The sequence below is a fragment of the Embiotoca jacksoni genome, unplaced genomic scaffold (genome assembly GCF_022577435.1).
Source record: "Embiotoca jacksoni isolate LCO1_2020_lvr unplaced genomic scaffold, fEmbJac1.0.p SCAF_47, whole genome shotgun sequence".
NCBI lineage: Eukaryota > Metazoa > Chordata > Actinopteri > Embiotocidae > Embiotoca > Embiotoca jacksoni.
This window is the reverse complement of record NW_027185400.1, coordinates 485,730-506,373: the sequence shown is the minus strand read 5'-3', so window position 1 is coordinate 506,373 and position 20,644 is coordinate 485,730. Positions and strand designations below refer to the sequence as shown.

The following is a 20,644-nucleotide window of genomic DNA, read 5'->3' as shown; positions in this document are numbered from 1 at the left end:
CAAGCTATTCCCTGCAGGTCCGGCTCGTCGAACCCCTCAGGGATTCTCCGCTTTACTTCCTTACTCTCTCCGTGCGCTCGACTCTGACTCGCAATCAATTGCAATTTGTAGCATTTTGAACTCAGAACCGGGGATCAGAGTCGGTCTCTTTTCTGTTTCCTTCACAATCTGAATGAGGTTTTATAGTCAGTAGTTGGATGGCTGATAATTAGCAGGTATCTGTGCGGTGCTGTAGTGCATTTGTTAAACTGCCAAAGGGCCTCCAGGCATTTTGGAGGGTACCTAAACTTGCAGTGGATAATTACTCACACACACACACACACACACACACACACACACACACACACACACACACACACACATAAAAGCATCCTCTAAAAAGCAATCTCATTTGTGGCTCCGAAGCTGTGTTCAGTGCTTCACTCGGATACATCAGTTAGGTAACACACCGGCACTGAGAGTTATATCGGAGGTGACACCCCATCAGGCCTATAAATAGATCTGCACTTTTCCTCAGGAGCCCAGCTGTAGCTTTCTCCTGGGCATTTGATCACTTGTTTGTAGGGGACCTGACATCCCCCACTGCTGCTTTGTCTCGCTGACTCTGACTCCGGCACAAACACAGGAAAACACACCTAAATGCACACACACACACACACACACACACACACACACACACACACACACACACACACACGCACACGCACACACACACGGGCACATCCACACCCTCGCTGCTGTAGTAGCTTCGCTGCAGTAGTACACAGAGAGACTCATCAGCTGCCGTGATGAGGATTCTTACTTCATAGATCCTCAGGGTTTCCCTCAACCACATTTTAATTATGACTCACCTAATCTCTCAAAATGCTCCGCTATGATTGAACAAGGCAGCTCTTCTTGAGTAAAGTGAATTCTCTGATACTATATCACTCTAAAATAAATATACCAGTGAACTTAATCGAAGGGGATGTGGATTCACCACAAGTCTTGTAACAAATGGGAGTATGAAGCGATTAGAAAAAAAAAAAAAAAAAAAAATAGATATTCAAAAAGCCCTGCAGGCTGTGTCTGACCCCGGTGAGTCACTGTCTACATGAGCTTCTCCAGAATTGGGTATGACTCACTAACAAGCATTACTGGAGTGCACTTCTGTTGCTGGCAACAATACGTTACTCCAACTTGGACCGGGCACCAGCTTTAACGCTCAGTATTTTAGAGGCATGAATCAAAACAAACCGAGTTGTGCAACGTCCTTTTATTTGAGTTTTTTCTTAATTCCACACAAACGCCCCAGTGAGGTATAAATGTACATTCTTAAACATTAATTAAAAATGAATGCAGGCTTTTTGGGGACAGTGGTGAACATCTTCTTTTCATGCGGCTACATTGGAAAACAAATGACAGGATAGACACAGTAAATAAGAATATAAAGAGTGTAAAATGGTGCCTAGGGACTTATTGAGAATAGGGTTTGGATTAGTAGGTTTTAAAACTACAGTTGTAAATTGTGGATTTATTCATGCTTGTTAAATAATCTACTACTACTACTACTACAGCCTAATACATTTGATTTATATAGCACTTTTTTGAGATATTCAAAGATGCTTTATGGTTCAAAATGATAAAAAAAAAAAGAAAAAGAAAGCACATTTATAAATTTAAGTTTTGTTTTCAACAATTTCTTTCAACAAGAAGAATGTTTTGGGTTGCCAGGTTGTGGGAAAAAAAACAACTTTAGCTGGTGTTTACACCTTTTTACAGTCAAAGTATCATCGGCATGACAATGATAATAATAATAATAATAATAAACTTTATTTGTATAGCACCTTTCATAGAAGACATGCAGCTCAAATTGCTTCACAGCAAGAAAATGACATGCAGTGTTTTTCACGTAAAAACAGATATAAAGAAACATTTAAAAATATAGAAAAGAAATGAGATGTTTTGAGATTTCTTTTAACAGTATTTAGTGAGCTAGCTTCCCTGATATCTAATAGGTAGTTTGTTCCACAGCTTTGGAGTGTAGCTGACAAAAGCTGAAACCCCAATTTTCCTTTGTATGTGAGGAGGAGGAGCTTAAAGTAAATCCTGTGTCTTTCAGTGCAGACCAGCTAAAACTGGACTGATGCGCTCTCTCCTCTTATCTCAAAAGGTTATCAGTTATAACGAATGGATTTATTAATGTTAATAAATCATTAACCAAAGTTTAGTTGAGAAGTTATAATCCGTAACAAGAAAAACTTTAGGGTTGCCAAGTCATAAGAAAATCCCTTTTTCTGGAGTTTCACTCGTTTTGTCACCACAGCATTTATAAGATGAACCTAATGCCTCACAAATAGTGTGCTTTTAATGTTTTCAAGCTCTGTCATAAGTTTACTAATTGGGAAAAACTTAAAGGTTGCCAAGTTTGCTGGCTCCGATGTGTTATTAGACCACCTGCCTCATGTGAAATGTTTGCTAAACATGTGAATTAAAATCTATTTATTAACATCTTCTAACACTTACAGCTGCGGACCAGACGGCTGATTTGAAAGTGAGAAACTCATGAGGCTATATTTATGACTTGCCACCAAATATAACTGCTGATATGATGGGCTATTAGGATGTTAAAATCCCATTTGATCAAACATAAAAAAAAAAGAATAAAGAAAAAAGATTTCCAGTCTGCAGCATTCTCTTCTAAATTACAGCCCTGGTGTATATTTTTACATACCAGACACACATTATGATACCACGCACTGAATCTACGCGGAGCTATAAATAATCCCTTTCAGGAAAAGGATCTATTTGCCTCGTGCCTCTCCGGCGGGCGTGTGCACCTGGTGCCATTTGGCCACGACAGACGCGTCTCCCCAAATGATCCAGAAGCACATCCCCGGGTTTCTCTGAACTCTTCGCCTCCAGATCCACGTTGATGGTTACGGACGACGCGAGAAACGCGCGTGTGAATAACTTGTGCGGGAGGAATGGTTTGTGTTTGCGCGCAGGTTTGCGCAAGGGGAAATCAAACAGACGGAAATATCTTCAAATATTCCAGCACGTAGCAGATAAGGTGCAAGTTTGGATGTTTTGTGTGCCGCAATTTTGGCTTCGACCATCGTTTCTTCACGTGTTATGTAAAACGGTCATTCATTTCAACAGGCTTGCTGCCCCCCCCCCCCCCCCCTCTCAGATCTGTATCGGTCTTGAGTGGACCGCCTTGCACGCTGTTCGGCTGCTGCGGAGAGACATGCCACGCGCGTCTTGCTCCACTTTGCAACGCTTTCCTCGCGCACTTGTCGGATGTCAATAGGAAAACAATCGGCACCGTTGAGGAGAGAGAAGATGATGATGATGATGATGATGGCGGCGGCGGCTCGCTTCAGCACGCTGGACAGCGCTCGGCGGAGTTGGAGAGGGCGGCTGCGCGCGGACGCACAAGGATTCGACCCGAAATGAATTCACGGATCTGCTGGAAAGATGAGCGACGGGTGACCATGGTTGATTCGACGTGTTTATTATCGACAACAGGCGCGGGCTATCCGACAGTGGACTTTCTGGAGTGAGACATGGACTTTGCTGAAATTATTTTCGCTTTGTTCATCGTCGTGGTCGCGGTCATCTCGTTGTTGTCAAACTTGTTGGTGCTGCTATGCTTCGTCCACAGCACCGAGATACGCCGGCAGGTGCCCGGTGTTTTCACCATGAACTTGTCTTTCTGCAACCTCCTCATCACCGTTCTGAACATGCCGGCCACTTTGGTGGGGATTATCAGGAAGCAGCAACCTTTCGGAGATTGCATTTGCCACACGGTGAGCTTTCTGGAGACTTTCCTGACTGCCAACACCATGCTGAGCATGGCGGCTCTCAGCATAGACCGCTGGATAGCGGTGGTCTTCCCGCTCAGCTACTCCACTAAAATGCGCTACAAGGACGCGCTGATCATGGTGTGCTACTCCTGGCTGCACTCCTTCACCTTCTCCCTGACGGCGCTGCTCTTCTCCTGGGCCGACTACAGCGACGTTTACGCGTCCTGCACCTTGCAGCCGAGCGAGGAAGGCGGCGACAGGATTAAGTTTACAATCTTCACTATCGTTTTCCACGCTACGAGTTTCGTGCTGTCCCTGCTCATCTTGTGTTTCACCTACTTAAAGGTGTTGAAAGTGGCCAGGTTTCACTGCAAGCGGATTGACATTATCACCATGCAGACTCTGTTCCTACTGGTCGATATTCACCCCAGGTACCTCATGTCATGTATTCCTAATTTATGAGCATGTTTTCTTAATGATCTTTCAGCGTGTTATGCAAAAACACACAAGCGTCTAAATGTCCTTTGCTCTTTCAGCGTGAAACAAAGATGTTTAGCGGAGCAAAAGAGGAGAAAGCAGAGAGCCACGAAGAAGATCAGCATCTTCATCGGCTCATTTATCATCTGCTTCGCTCCTTATGTAATTACAAGGTAAGTCGAACTGAGAGTAACTCATGAATAATTTAATTTACTGCAAAACTCCTCCACAGCTTAAAAGACAAACGAAACAAATGATGTATAATAATTCATCTTAAACAATTACCTTGTGAGAGATCCAGTTAAAACACATTTAGCCTGAATATAATGAATAAATAACCTTATTTCGGCATCCAGATTCATTAGCTTTGTTGTCCTCTATACTGTAGGGACCGATACAATACAGATCTGTCACATCATTAACTCATAAAGAGCACAATCACTTTACAGTTTGTTCGGAGCTCACACCCTAATGCTCAGAATTTTAATTGTCATTTCTGTGAACCATGACATGGCTCACGGGTCACCTGTGCTGTGTGGAAAGAGGTTGGCCTGCTGCTTCCCCTGAAATACTTAGAGGACAATAGATACAGTCCAGACAACTGAAAGTGGATCCCAGAGAAAAGAGGAAGTACTTCAGTAGCCCGCAAATCTGCTGTCTGGCAGATGTGGTACAGATGATATCAGTTGAACATGTGTGGTGTGTGCACAGATATGGGAGGGAGGAAACATTAGCAAAGTGTCAGAGTGGTTGGAGTAACATCCCGACCATGAATACCTACTGCCCGAGTGACTGCGGACACACCGAAACATCTAATTGCCATCATTACTACACTTATTTGATCTGTTGTACTTGTGAATTTACATATTTCTTCACCTCTGTGGTAACCTGATGCCCCCATTTCATTTTTTTGCTCCACAACATCACTTTAATTAGCAGGACATGAGGGACTCTATGGAAATTGTTGGGGTGTGTAGGGACTGTCACTAAACTGTAAGATTTAATTTATAAAAGGACAAATTTGTTCGCAAAAGTTTTAACTGATCTCTCCTTCACTGAAAAAAAACTGCAACACCACCTTTAATATCATAACCCTGTTACTGTGCCGACTTGGTTTACCTCTTTGAAATATCTGAAATGCCTAAAACCTGCTCAGACAAAAACATCAAGTGAAACACGATAAACTTGTACGTGTATTTTCTTAGAAAATGACATCTCTTGTTTTCCATGATCGGATTTAGTTTTTATGTGGCCACACATTTTCCTATTACGGCGATAAAAAAATATTAAAGCCAGAAGCTAAACAGGCTGGATGCCCTTTTAACTTTTAAAAGTTTAATGGTGCAACCTTGTATCGCACCATAAGGTGTAATACACCCATCAGCCACTGGAGGGTATTGCGTCAACATCATGTTTTGAATGAAAAGTAAGCTGCCTTATGTTCAGGCACCAAAAGCCACGTGGTTAGGTTTTGGAAAAGAAGAAGAACATTTAAAATTTGTACATATGTAAAATTACATACCGCATGTAGGTTACTTCACGTGCATTACGTAAGCTGAATACGTAAAATTATGTGAGCTAGTTTCCTTACTCAGGGACTCAAACAGCAGTCTCCCAGGTGGAAGTCTTGTGTTTGTGTTTGTTCTGTCCTCTTCCCTACATTAATATATCATTTACCTCCTTGTTCGAGCCTGGTCATACGTGCATGTACTTTCCACGCCTCGGCGAGGCAAAACGTGATGCTGCCACGGCGTCCTGTAGTGGACTGATGGGTGTATTACATGCCGTGTTGTGATAGAAGGCTGAATTGTGACGTACAAAAAAGAAAAAAAACAACATATAACAAACTATTTCTGTTGAAGTTTTTTTAACCTCATATTTTGATGTTCAAATCCTACATGCACTTTAAAAGTTTTTATGATTAATAATATATAATAAGGTCAAACAGAGAAAGGGAAGTTGACTTCAGAACTACTCCTTTTTAAAAATGTTACACAACAGTAACATCTGGAAGCCGCTGTGAACAGCACCTTAACAAAAATGTACTTTGTTAAGTCATGTTTCTGCTGATGCCCCCTCAGGTTGGCCGAGCTTCTCCCCTTTGTGGGCATCAACCGCCACTGGGGAATCATCAGTAAGTGCCTAACATACAGCAAGGCTGCTTCCGACCCCTTTGCCTACTCCCTCCTACGTCAGCAGTACAAGAAAGTCCTGGTTACTGTCGTCAACAGGCTGCTCCGCCGTGACCTGTACCCTTCGTCTGGCCATAACAGCTCTTTAGACACCGAGAACGACTACTGTCTCCAGAGGATCAGCTAATGGCAAATGCACGGACATGACAGATACACACTACAGCACAGGCCAAAAATAAAGGTTGCCTCTTGGAAGAAGGTGGGCGGAGGAGGGAGAGGGAGAGGGAGGACAGGATATTGTTAGGGACGGGAAGGGAGAGTAGAAAGAGGCCACCGACCGTGGGTGGAGGGCGAAGAAAGAGCAAAAAAAGAAGGAAGACGTTGGGTGGAGGAGAATGAAAAGACGGTAATGAGGGGGAGGATGGACGGGTGGAGAGATGAAGGGGAGACATCGGGGAAGACGGATAGGAAGCGACGAGACAATACGGAGATGTTGGGCCTCGCACGGTATCGGTAAACAAAGGGATCTGTGATTAATCGGCGACGGCAAAACCACACAAACCACACACAGATCAAACCAATCCATTTCACAGAATAACTCATGGGTACAAATTAATGTCGAGCTCAATGACCGCACAGCCGGAGACGGGCCCCTTCCTCCCTTTTGAGAGACATGTAAAAAGTGGCCTTTCGTACTGTACCAACCGCTTTATAATTATTGTTGGTAGAACCACATGTTCTGACCCGGAAACATCGCAGAGTCGGACGCAGACGCTCTCGGCGGGCTGGCAGAGCGCAGCCGTGAAACGAAGGGAGGACGGTGTTGTGTCTGCTCCTGGACAGACGTAACTTCAGTGAGATGGATGTACTTTTAGATGTGGAGACTCCGCTGCTGCACATTATTGCCATGTTCTGTGTTGACGGTGTTAGACTACTTTGCGGTGTCATGTCAGTCACTGAATATCGATGCACTTTGTCTAATTCTCTCAGAGTTACTCTAGTTTCAGGAGCCAAAGGCAAGTAACATTTACACCTTAATATTAAAGGATAAGTCTGGTGACAGGAGATATATTCGTGACTGTCAACGAGATCCATGGAAAGTCAAGAAAGTACAATGTGTTAGTCCATCTCTCACTATTTATCATCTTCCCCGGTGTGTCTATTTATTTTTTTGTACCTTTATCTGAGTGATAGTAGTCCGACTGAGAGCAGATACAAGAGATCGATTTGTGGCTAATCAGGCTAATCTCCAAACAAGAGCTTCGCTCCGCCTGACTATTACTCTCAGCTTCAGTTTTTTTGGTGTGATTACAGTCTGGGAACCCAGTTAGCTCGAAGGTTTGCCCAGCCACTCCGAAGGGCCGACCAATCAATGACCAGTAGGGGTCGCTAAGTGCGGTGACAGTGAACTCGGGCCTTTATTTTGAAACGTAGTTTCAACAGTAGTGACGGTGGCAGACCCAAGAAGCGATGTGAACCGTTGCAGCAACGCCAGCAAATATCTAAGAACCGACTCGGGAGCAAGAACGACGCTCCTTCAATACAAGAGTGTTGTACTCTTCTCACATTGAAGGAGGGTCTCTGTTGTTACAGCACAATACATTCGTCATATGGCGGTCTATACTGATTGGTTAAAGGCTGCTCCAATAGTTTTAAAATGAACCTGAGGTCTACGCCCATTAAGATGCAACGACTGGAAACAACCCTCAACGGAGTGTGCCCAGACTCGTATATTAATACAGTGAATTTGGGTCTGTCACACCGACCCAGAATCCAACTGGGAACGTTGTGTCTTCGCCATTCTGCCACCGGGAACTACTTAGTGTGGTAAAACTTGTCACAAGTATCTTTACTCATTTTCATAAAAAAGAGCTGGGCAGTGTACTTTATTGCAGCGGTAAATGTGCATTTCTGGTGGTCTATTTTTAGACTAATACACATTGTGTGCAAGGGAGACTACTGAAGGCAGAAATGTGTGGGGTACGTTTTGTCTGAAAATAAACTACAATGCCCACGTCCATGAAGAAACAGACCATCCGATGCCACAGTGATGCGTTTTTAACAGTTTTGGTACAAACTGATAATAAGAGACACCCACATGTAAATTCGTCTGAAGGAATAGCAGGTGTAGAGGCCACTTAAGTCTGCAAAGCATCTTTGTTGTGACAGTTTTTATTTAATCAAATGCAGCTCTCCTGCGGATTAAACCAATTTACTCACGACAACAGGAGACGGGGAAGATGCGAAACATTGAGATCACAATATCAAAAGCTTGTTTTGACTTCATGGCATTTGACTTAAAAAAGAAACAATGTGGATCCTAAATTTCTTTACCCGAGTTCCCTTAAGAGCACATTTTAAACCTTGGAACTCTATTCAAGGATTTACAGAAATAATTATGATGAGTAATGATAAAATATACATAAACTGTTGTGGGAACTTCAGTAATATTACAGTATAACATGATAACAGCACCAATTTTCCAAATAGAACTAATTGTTGGGTGAGATTGATGAATAAATGAAGGTAAATGAATTAAGACACTAACACAAACGCTATTTGTTCATCTCAGAATTAGTTTTTTTTGGTCTTTTCATGGGTTTTGTTGACAATAAGAAACTGAAGCGTACACTGGACTAACCATTTAAAGTGTGAGTTTGTAACTGAATGTACTAAATAGCCCACTTTGAACTGAATTTGTACAACTGTGTTTTGTTTCGGCAGTTGACTGGAGAAAAATGTTTCTATGGATATTTACACAACGTTATTATATATTTTGCACTGTACAGGAACAACCTTTTTTTGTTGTCTAGATAAACAATGGAGCAACGTGATGTAGCATAGGAATGGTTTCAAAGTGCTTTAAAACACACTGTTTTTGTGTTTGTGCCAGATTTGAATAGGTGACTTCTTTCCAGCTGTTCCACACTTTAACCAGAACGGCTCCTTTTATTATGAGAAACCCGTTGATTTGGATGTATCTTACTCACATTCCTCCTGTGAGCCACTTGCTGTTCTTTGGCAGTGTGATTAGCTGTTAGTGGTATATGTGCAATAAAAACTGTCAATTATAAAGCTATTAAAATATTAATGTTTTCACAGTAATGTCTTTGAATTTGCATTTAAACCTCATTGTCCCGCATTGGCAGTCGGTGACTATTGCCACCAAGCCACCCTCTCCTTCCTCCTACTACTGCAAAAAAAAAAAGAAAAAGAAGTCCTTTATTGCCTCTGTTGCGGGAGCTTGGTCACACGATCCCGTGTCACCTGACATTTACACGTATGTAAGTTTCACGCTTTCAAAAACATCCAACTGCTATGAGTGCCAAAGTGTGGCTATTTCACGTTTTGCTGTGGCGGACCGGCGTGTCAATTTCACGCTTTGCTAAATCACATCATATTTCATTTCAGGGTTTAATTTGTGAGTTTGTAAATTAGATTCAACCAGTAGAGATAAAAGTCTTGGACACTAACTTGGACTAAGTTGGATAAGTTAAATTTGGAAATAGTTAAAAAGGTGACATAATTCACCACCAGTTTCAAACCTGTCTTTGCATCACACTGTGTTGCATTAATCTACTTTGTGGCCTTAATTATATCGTAGATGATATGTAACATAACTAACGACTATGGAGTCGCATCAACAACGCCTGTCGCAGCAGAATTATAAGTGTCATTAAAGAGACGGGTCAAAGATCATTTTGGTCGATTAGTTTATTCTAAGTCAGTAATGACTCTGGCTTCATTTCAGTCGTGAAAACAGACCAATGGCAATTATTTGGCGCCTTAAGCGAAGGAATCTCCGTTTTTATATCGCTCACTTGAACACCAGCGCCTCTGAATTCGAGCCGTTTGTGTTAAAAACAGCTCGAGGTTGTACTGATGCCAGAGCTGGGCTATTTCAACACATCTTAATTAACCCCAATCATCAGAAGCTGATAAAGGAGAAACTGGTAATTAAAACCGCTCACATGGAAAATGTATGCATAACAAAATATGTGTCGCAGCTGCTCAAGTTTAAAGGGACTGAATCGACCGAGTCGGTTTAAAGAGCCTCAACCCTCTTTTTGAAAATAGACTTTCTCTATCACTATTTACACACGACTCCTCTGACAGACAAGTGTAGTTTCAGACTGATTCATTCAGATGAGAAATTAAAGGAACAATCTTGAAGATCCCTGTTTTGTCGTCTTTGGGGGCCCTTGTGGCGATAAGCGGTAATTACAGCTGGACTTCTTTTCCCAGAGAACCAAACAATGTTGTGTGCGGGACCTTGTTTCTTTTTTATTTGGATTTGAAGTTAAAAATTCATCGCCTGTAGTCATTGTTTGTTTCATTCTTTGCTTGGACAAAACTGTTTACTCGCTGCTGCTTCTTCTCCTTGGGATTTTTCTGAGAAATGTCACCACTGACATCCAGCTCGTTCAGTTCATATTTTCTGCAAATGCTAAAGTTTTAGGCTCAATAATCATTCTGTTGCCTCATCAGGCAATAGATCACGACCTGGCATTTATTTAATTGAAAATATTAAGCTGTCTCCGAATACAATACATCCAAGTCATGTTAACTCAAATACGAGCTTTTACAGCCCTGTGCTCATCTATCACAATAAACTGTAGATAGTTTCAAACATTGACTCAGACTCGCCCACACAACTCCTCCACAGATATTCCATAAAAATCCCTAATTGTACAAGTATACGTGCATGTTTTCGGGTCATCTCTCCTATAATGCTTCATTTGCAGTCAGCTTCTGGGCCACGCAGTAATTTGCATAATACATGACCATGTTAAAGATCTAATTAATATTCCTGAAACAGCGGAAGGATACAGTAGTATTTTTACTTTAACTCCACATTGTCCTCCGCCTTCCTGCCTGCCTCGCTGCCTGCATGATGAATAATCAGCCTTCTCATTATGCTAATTAAGATCAGCTCAGCTCCAAGACGAGAGGACCCTATAATTAGTTGAATAAGTAAGACATGCTCACTTGGAGAATTTATGTAGCCATGATGACATTTTCCCTGTGTGATAATAGCCAGGATTTATGTTTTGTGTGTGTGTGTGTGTGTGTGTGTGTTTGACCAACATACCAGTAAAAGGTGAAGCTGTTTAGCTGATGTGTACAAAACATAAATGAGGTTGCGTGTCAATCACCTTGACTCAGTCTTGAAGCAGATTAAGTCTCTTTGTGAGATAGTCAAAGGTTTTGAACTCTCTCTCTCGAGACTGTCTTGGCAGTCATTTTCAGAACAATTGTTCTATTAGGGCTAATTTAAGGCTTATAGGTTGTGCTTGCTTGATTGACAGGTGTCTGAGTCCACACAGCCAGCCGGTGAGGATGTGTGGCCAGTTCTTCCAACTCCTCATCTGCACTCGAGCTTCCTCTCTTTTGTTTTAAACTGGATTTTTTTTTTTTTAATTTTTGGGCTCGAAGATAGAGGAGAGCAGCAAAGTAAAAAAAAAAAAAAAGGTTCATAGTCTGGGGTTAACTTCAGAAAATGTTCCTTTAGCCCTTTAATTATAAAGTTTCATCACCAAAAATGTCTTTGAGTCAAGTGGTGAGTTTTAGAAAGTTTTATAGAGGATGTTATTCCACCTTTAAGAACAACATTATGGGCAACAAAAAACAAAACAAAATATATTTCATCATTTGTAGTTGGGTAGCCACTTTAATGACAACAGCTGATTTTACCATTAATAGCAAAATACATAATTTACTATTATATAGTAATAGTAAATAGTACTATAGTAAATAGTAAACAAGCACTTTCACAGACTGTAATTTATTGTTGTTCTTCTGCTAAATGAGGATTTTATGCGAAGCTAATTATAATTAAAGGGATCCTTTGACCTTAAGTAGGCTAAAACAGTCAACAAGTAAAATCCAAAATGAGGGACGCAGCAAAATATGACTGACTCGAAGAAGCTTTAAATATCCGGAAATTTGCGCCACATCCATAAAAACCTGCGCTCCTGTTTCCATGTTCATATCCTCACTTCACCTCACAGCCATTTCCTCTGTAACTCGATAGTTGGGCCGTAATGTTTGTAATAAACTCGCTCACAGGAAACTTCAGAGGCAATTTCTGCAGACTTGGGGGAATTCACACACACACACACACACACACACACACACCCTCTGGCTACGTGCGTGAGGTGCCACATCGAAACGGATCAGAAGTGTCTGACAATGAGCAGCATGCTGCAGATCTTGCTGCTCCCGCTGCTCCTCGTGTCTTGTGCTCCTCCGCGATGCGATCCGGGATTTCGAGGTAAACTTTTCTCACGTTTGTGCGTTTACATACTTCACGTTTGCATCCGGACCTGCCGCAGAAATTTGGACATGGCATCTTTTCACGTGCAGACTGTGGACTATTCACGACTCAGGAAGTCACTTCGACGCAGGGAAACTTCTGGGAAATGCTTGTGTGTAACTTTTAGAAACGTACAGCAACACAATGACTATAATAGTGACCTGTAGCTAATGTTCCAGATGAAAGCATAGTTTTAAATGGATTCGTAATCACGTAAAACGTGTAAATCCTCTGATGATACTTTGCAGACTGACAGGCGTTTTAGAGAGCCACTGAAAGCCAGACAAGAAGTTGATGTTGAGGAGTTTGTAGGCCACATTAAGGCATTTTACAGAAACCACTCTGCCATCTAGTGTCAGCTAATGACACTCTGATGTGTCTTTCAGGACTGTGCAAGCCAGCAGTGGAAGAAAAACGTAAGTACCCTCCGGCTTGAAGGAAGAAAAGTGTCCTCGGTCATCCAGTTTGCCTTTAACACACTCCAACTGGTGTCTGGATGTCGATCACATCTCTGGACTGTTCAATTTGTAAATGGTAGCCTTTAATTTCTTGTCTTTTTTTTTGTCTTTTTTTTTTTTTTACTTAATCAATCTTTACTGCCTGTGACATCAGACAAACAGCTCGGCACAGTTCTGTGTTTCTGATTTGAGTCTTTATGAAAACAAACAGGATGAGCTCATAAATCACACTGGGCATATCTAAATGGACTCAGGCCCAAAAGCCATAAAACCATTGAGTATTTTTAGATGATCGATGGCAGCATGAAATATTCACATTCTAATTTCCAGAGACAAAAGAAATATTTAGGACTTCGATGATTGATGACGGCGCGGCGAAGCTCGTGATTAAGTGCTGGAACAGATGGAGATGCACGTCTCAAAAATAATAGCGTCTCACATTTCTGCTGATCAATCCGAACAATCCTTTTCATTTCCACCTCAGCCAAATGCACAGATCTGTTGCTGTCCTACTGCGACGACATGGCCTACTCTCAGACCATGTTCCCGAACCTCCTCGGACACAAGGCCCGCGAGGATGCCGAAGCCGGCGCCGAGTACCTCCTCCTGAGCGTGGTCGAATCCCTGCTCGGCGGAGAGTGCAACCCCGAGATCCGCATGCTGGGCTGCTCGGTGTTGGCCCCGCGCTGCGAGGGGGCGAAGGTGCTGAAGCCCTGTCGCAGCGCCTGCGAGGCCGTGCGCACGAAATGCAGCCACGCCTTCGAGGGGATCGACATGGCCTGGCCCTACTTCCTGGACTGCGATCGCTTCTTTGTCAGTGAGGAGGAGGGATGCCACGACCCCCTGGAGGGCCTCAGAGGTGAGACACAAGGTCATGAACACTGGGACCTGAACTGACCTTTGGTTTGTCCACCCAAAAAGAGACACACACACACACGCACGCACACACACACACACACACACACACACACACACACACACACACACACACACACGCACACACATGTTGTTTTCCTTAAGAACATATTTTTCTGAAAGCATCTGGTTAACACGGGCTCATGTGGCTCACCTCAAAAACTGGAACGCCTGATTTCCCCACACGTAAAAAAAACCTCGGTCCTTTGGGCTGTTTTCCTGTGTTTTCATGAGCAGCCCAGCTTTATAAACAGGCCCCTGAATGCACCGCAGAAAGGCAAACATTTCCGGACGGTATTTTGTAAAAAAAACATGGTTGTAAATTATTTCAAATGAAAAACAGGTTTCTAAAGATTAAAAAAAAAAAAAAAAAATGGGATAGTGTGCTGCCACTCACAACAGCATCATGTGTGAACCAGATGAGTGCGTGAACAGCGGGAACCTATGCGCAGGCTTTTCAGCGTGTTGTCATGCTGTTTTAGCATTTGTGCAGAGGTGGAAGAAGTGTGCAGATTATTACAATTACAAGTAAAAGTCCTGCATGAAAAATCCTACCTAAGTAAAAGTACAGAAGTATTGGCGCCAAAATGTAGTTATATTATAAAAATAAAAGTACTGGTTTGGTCCCTGTGACGGAAATATTATTGTATATGCCATCATTTGTCCTTTTGAATGCATCACCTGCCAATACATCCACAGCTTTAGTTATTTCACGGAGACATGAATATGTCGATGTTTGACATACAAACTGAAAATTGGATTTCGAGGCCTGAATTTGAATCCTGAGAACTGAATGTGGAGCCCACAGAAAGCTGGGTTTTCTGTGAGGATCAAATTTATGCAATTTCATAATAAAACATTCACTTTCAAGTTTACTGAAATTCAGGTCCAAACTAAACAAAATCCATTTCAAATATGTTACTCAGAGTCACTTTTTCAGTTCAATTATTCAAGTCGAATCGTCAATCAATTAAAAATTCAAATAGAAATGAGTCAAATTCAGTTTCTAGCGACACACATGAAACACGCGTCGGTGAAAACTGACGAGATGAAATGTTTTTCTTCCCAGCAGGGCAGGAAGAAGAGGCCGATGCCACCTTGGAAATGCTTCCTCCTCAGGAATCGGCGACCACGATGCAGTTCACCTACCACTCCAACGCTCAGATGATCAGCATCTTGAAGAAGACCGCGGATCGATGCGCCGACATAGCCAGAACCTACAGCATCGGGCGCAGTCTGGAGGGCAGGGAGCTGCTGGTGATCGAGTTCTCCAACAACCCCGGGGAACATGAACTGCGTGAGTACGTCTCATCGGCCTCTCTGTAAACTCGCCATCCCTTTCTGCTGTGGTTAAAAGTTAAATACGAACCCTCCGCAGTCGAGCCAGAGATAAAGTACGTCGGCAACATGCACGGAAATGAAGTCCTGGGCCGCCAGCTGCTCGTCTACCTCGCTCAGTACTTGTGCTCGGAGTATCTGCTGGGGGACGAGCGCATCCAGACGCTCATCAACACCACCCGCATCCACATCCTGCCCTCCATGAACCCGGACGGGTACGAGCTGGCCGTGTCTGGGGTCAACGACAACAGCGACGATGAAGAGGGGAGTTCTCCACATTTACACTCAGTCATCGCCGCACCGTTTGATTCACCCACACTTACCTGTTAAATGTTACAGTTAAACAGTGCGTGAAGCTATTTGAAGAGTTTCAGTTTTAGAGTTCAGAGCGTTTCCAACAGAAAACATGTATTTAAACACGTTACAGAATGTATAGAACTCTGATTTGTTTTTAGAAAATTACTTTCAATTTTTTAATTCGGGGGTTTTGAGCTGTTGGTGGATTTGTTTCTATCCAGAATAATGTGTATGTTTTACTTGCGCGTTATTTATTGTCAAGAGGCAAAAGTCGAATACAGCAGAGGATATTTTAACCAACACGTATATACGACGTACGTAAAGAAGGAAGCGATCGTATCAACGCTTTCACCAGAACATAGATACATGTCAGAAACTGCTGTGATACTTGTGCAGATATCTGATGATTGACATGTAGACTGAAACGTTGTAAATAAACACACCAACAGAAAGTCTGAATTACAAGGTAGTTTTAGTTTAAGTTAACCTGTGCTACTCTCCCGATACACTTTTCATACACTTCAGATTTCTAGTGTTTTTTTTAAAAAAAATTTTTTTATAAGCCTTAAACCACCGGAAATGTCTTGCAATCACTGAGTGCATCACACTGCTGAAATATAAAAATCCATGAGTGATATTTGTCCCTGTCTAATTTTCAAAAACACTTCTTTGATATTTATATATATATATATATATAAAAAAAAAAACGTAACAGGGTCCCAGATATGATTCTTGGAACATCGGCCGAAACAACGCCCAGAACATCGACCTGAACAGAAACTTCCCCGATCTGACGTCCATCGTTTACGGCCGCCGCAGACAGAAGGGCCATCGCACCGACCACATCCCAATCCCAGATCATTACTGGTTTGGTAAGGTACAGTATGAATCCTTCTCCATACGTGTCAGTCAAAGATATTTTGTGGCCCGATAGGTGCTGCTGAATCTTTATGCAACTTCGGAATGAATAAACCTCTAATTCAGCGAGTCGATAAGTCTTCACGCTGTCACCCAGGTTGCCCCGGAGACGTATGCCGTCATGAAGTGGGTCCGCTCCGTCCCGTTCGTGCTCTCCGCTAACTTCCACGGCGGAGACCTGGTGGTGTCGTACCCTTACGATCTGTCCAAACACCCGCTGGAACGCAACATGTTCTCCCCAACGCCGGACGAAAAGGTGAACACGGGCTCCTCGAAACACACCGCTGAAAGAATATTGACTGAGGTGTCACTTCTCTCCAGTGAAGGATGCGCTGAATCCACAAAACACACCATGAAAAAGGAAACCTTGCTTTCCGTTGCACAGTAGGAAGAGCTTTTCCACATAGGACACGTGTGACCACGTGTATGACGCGTGGACTGAAAGTCTTGTGGAATATGATAACATTTGGAAACCGGGGAAAAGTTGTCTCATGAATAATCGACAAAGGCTTCACAAGAAAATGATCCAAAACCATAGCTGCAAACAACGACGAAATATAGGTTCGACCGTTCACGTGTCATCAGTACATGTGAGAACGGCACAGAAAGAGGAACGCTGAAAGACGGACAACCGGCGACGTCGTAGAGTAGATGTAAAGTAACTTATAGGCTTATGAAACTCATCATTATGAATGATTGTACAGCAGATAATGAAGACAGATGAATTGGGTTGGTTTTTTTTGCTGTCAAAGGCTGAGCTGTAAAAGCAACAGAAACCGTTATGAAACTATAGAAATAATTCAGATGGACAAACATCGTCATCACAAATGTTGTTCCAAAGTTCAATCACGTCTTGGCAAATTCGCACACGTAAAATCATATTTATTTTCTCTGCGCCCTCAATTGTGAACATTTTTGAAAACTTTGTGCGCCATTTTATATAAACAATACAAGGTGTAAAATCTTTATGCTAATTAGTCAACTGATGTAGAGTGATGGGACTGCATAACTGAACTGGAACTGTGAGTGACAAATCACAGTGAGGCGTAATATTAAAGTAAATTCACATTATGCACCCATAGAAAATATGAACGGGTCATTGAGGCAGGAGAGGAAACAATGACTCACAACAGAAAACAGATGGGGACAAAAAGTAGGACAAATCACGGGTATCAATATCTGCAGCTGAAGAGCAGACTATAAGTATTTAGCCTGGTTTTCTGTTTCATTTATCCCCTTTAAACTTCTGTCACAAAACCCTTTAAGCATCTGACCTGTAATCATTTTCCGATCTGTATTGGACAAAAGGGGAAAGTAACGCAGCGGGGTTTTATTTTGCAGGTTTTCAAACTTCTTGCAGAAACCTACGCAAACGCCCACGATACCATGTCCAGAGAAAGCGCTCGGTGCGGATCATCTCGTCCTCACAGCCGGAAAGGGATCATCAATGGAGCGCAGTGGTCCAGCTTGGCAGGCAGTGAGCTGAAAAAAACAAAATGAAAACAGCATTCCTTGAAAGTTTCAATGACAATCTGACTGAAAGGTGGCGGTGAAATGTTAGCTGGAGCCACTAGAGGTCGCTGTAGGACCAGTTACGGTCCAGACTGACTCGGCAGGGGTGGAACGGAAAGGTCAGCAACTTGTGTTTTGTCTTTGTCTCTGCTCAGGTATGCAGGACTTCAACTACCTTCACACCAACTGCTTCGAGGTGACCGTGGAGCTGGGTTGTGACAAATTCCCCCCTGAAGAGGAGCTGCCGATGACCTGGCACGAAAACCACGAAGCTTTAATCGCATTTGTGGAGGCAGTAAGGCACATTCAGCAGCTTTCTTGTGTTCTTTTTGGTGATCTGACATTTCGGTACATGAAATTATACCGAACACCAAGTGAGATGAACGAACGCCGGTCTGGTTAACGCTCTCTATTATTATTTATTTCGTGATTTATTTATGAATTACTTTCTTGTGTCCCTCAGGCCCATCGTGGTATTAAAGGCATCGTAACAGATGAGGAGGGAAATCGAATAAAAGGTGCCTCGGTATCAGTCAGAGGGATCCGTCATGACGTTACCACAGGTGAGGACCATCAGCAAGATGCACCATTATTCACGGACACGTTTAGGTATGACAAGAGCTTTATTTCATAGTCGTTTTTCCAAGACCTCTGTGGCCAACATTTATTTCAGTTACTCGAACCATTTACCGTCACACTGCAACAACAAAGTCAGGGGACTTGCAATATATTGGTCATAAAAGAGGCGAAAAGGCTGAAATATTGTAATTTTGAGTCCCACTACGAGCCAACCAAAAACACAGCACCCTACTGCACATTTCCCACAATGCAACTCAGTATAATTTTTCATCACAAGAGGTATTGTAATGACCCGTTTCTGACATGAACCTTAATCTTTCTAAAAGGTTTAATGTATCTGACTGGAGGTGCCTGTTTCACCTCAGTCATTTCAACCCATTTAATCAAGAAATATATTGTGTAGTGCAATCGTTTGTGACAAGCCTGTTGCATTGGACCCTTGATTCCTGGGATATCTTTCTACTCCCATCTCATTAGTACAGTTAGCGGAGTGCCTTTACAAATAAACCCATTCCTACTCAGGGATAAATCACAAGTCCAAACATTCAGCCTTTCCCTCCCTGCCCAGCTGAAAACGGAGACTACTGGCGCCTCCTCACCCCCGGCATCCACATCGTTTCCGCCTCGGCCCCGGGCTACGCCAGAGCCATGAAGAAAGTCCAGCTGCCCCCTCGCATGCACACGGCGGGCCGGGTGGACTTTGTGCTGCAGAAAGCTCTTCCGGACGCTGGCATGCAGGAAGAGGACGACACCCTCCCGTCCATGAGCACCTACGACCGGTTTGACCCCAACAACCAGTACGAGCGCTACATCCTGATGGCGGATGTGAGCCAGAACCGCCAGGAGAGACGAGAGAAGCCCTGGTGGTGGAACTACTTTGTCTTGCCCGGTGAACCGGCGCCCACCTGGCTGCTCAAACACTATTAGAGCTTTAATAAGGAGCGCATCAGTTTATTTTTGCACAGTGTACACAGAAACCGAGCTATCACGCAACGATTTTTGCTGCTTTTTTTTTATATTGCCGATACCCCTTATATAACGAAATGTCTACAAGCTTTTGCCTTGACAGTCACATAACTTCAATTAATGGCCATGAATTGACTGATTGAATAAAATTTTGTTCAGACTTATATTTGTAGTTTTATAGCAGACATACAAATGTGTTGTGTCAAGAAAATAACTCGTGTACACAGTAAAGTCACAATGTGTCTCCTCACCTCTGCCCATCTGCAGGCTTGGTTCGATTCCAAAGTTTTATAGTAGGAAATGAAACCAGATGGCCACTGGGAGGCAGGCTGAATCAACTTCTGGCCCAAGTTACCCCAAACCAAGGAGTCCCATTTTTCCTCCAAACTGAGTGCAATTAGTAAAATTAGGAGAAATGCATCTGTGCAGGAGGTGTAATTGCTTTGCATGTATTTCTCTCATTAGTGAATCAAAGTTGGGGTCTGAGGCAAAAACTTTGCCTCCCTGCTGCTTCTTAAATAATTAAATTACAAGAGAGTGGTTTATGACAATTTGTTATTTTACTGATTATTAATGGAAATTATAAAGGATAGCTTACGCATTGCAACAAATAACATTTAATGCAGGACAGTAGTTGTAGAATGCAGCAAAAGTCAGATCAGCCAGTAACTTTTTACTTTTACATCTTAAAAACTGCTTTAAAATGATCCCAAAAATGTTCATGTTACCTGTGCTGTCCAGTCTTTTTTCACTGTATGACCCCAATGAAGCAACCCTCACTACATGTGACATACACTGTGAGCTAAAAGTAGTGGTTGCCCGGCTCTAATAATACTTTTACTTTTTCTTGAAGAGGTTAAATTATCCTTTTCACCACGGAAAAAAAAGAGAAAATGTCTGAAAATATATTCAAGCTTGCCCTGTTAATTGTGTTGCGACCTCTCACCT

The 20,644-nt window shown here is 42.7% G+C and overlaps 2 protein-coding genes across 2 annotated transcripts; both read left to right on the top strand.

Annotated features, from left to right (window-relative positions):
- The first annotated feature begins 2,804 nt into the window (after positions 1–2,804).
- Positions 2,805–9,502, top strand: LOC138210646 (G-protein coupled receptor 26-like). The gene is made up of 3 exons (XM_069169919.1): positions 2,805–4,219; positions 4,325–4,438; positions 6,347–9,502. The coding sequence occupies exons 1-3, from the start codon at positions 3,549–3,551 to the stop codon at positions 6,582–6,584; spliced, it is 1,023 nt and encodes a 340-aa protein (XP_069026020.1). The 5' UTR covers positions 2,805–3,548; the 3' UTR covers positions 6,585–9,502.
- A 3,076-nt stretch (positions 9,503–12,578) lies between these two features.
- Positions 12,579–19,860, top strand: LOC138210664 (carboxypeptidase Z-like). Its single transcript, XM_069169941.1, has 11 exons — positions 12,579–12,671; positions 13,100–13,129; positions 13,656–14,030; positions 15,156–15,383; positions 15,465–15,689; positions 16,435–16,598; positions 16,737–16,895; positions 17,981–18,116; positions 18,307–18,446; positions 18,615–18,714; positions 19,299–19,860. The coding sequence occupies exons 1-11, from the start codon at positions 12,590–12,592 to the stop codon at positions 19,655–19,657; spliced, it is 1,998 nt and encodes a 665-aa protein (XP_069026042.1). The 5' UTR covers positions 12,579–12,589; the 3' UTR covers positions 19,658–19,860.
- The last annotated feature ends 784 nt before the right edge of the window (positions 19,861–20,644 follow it).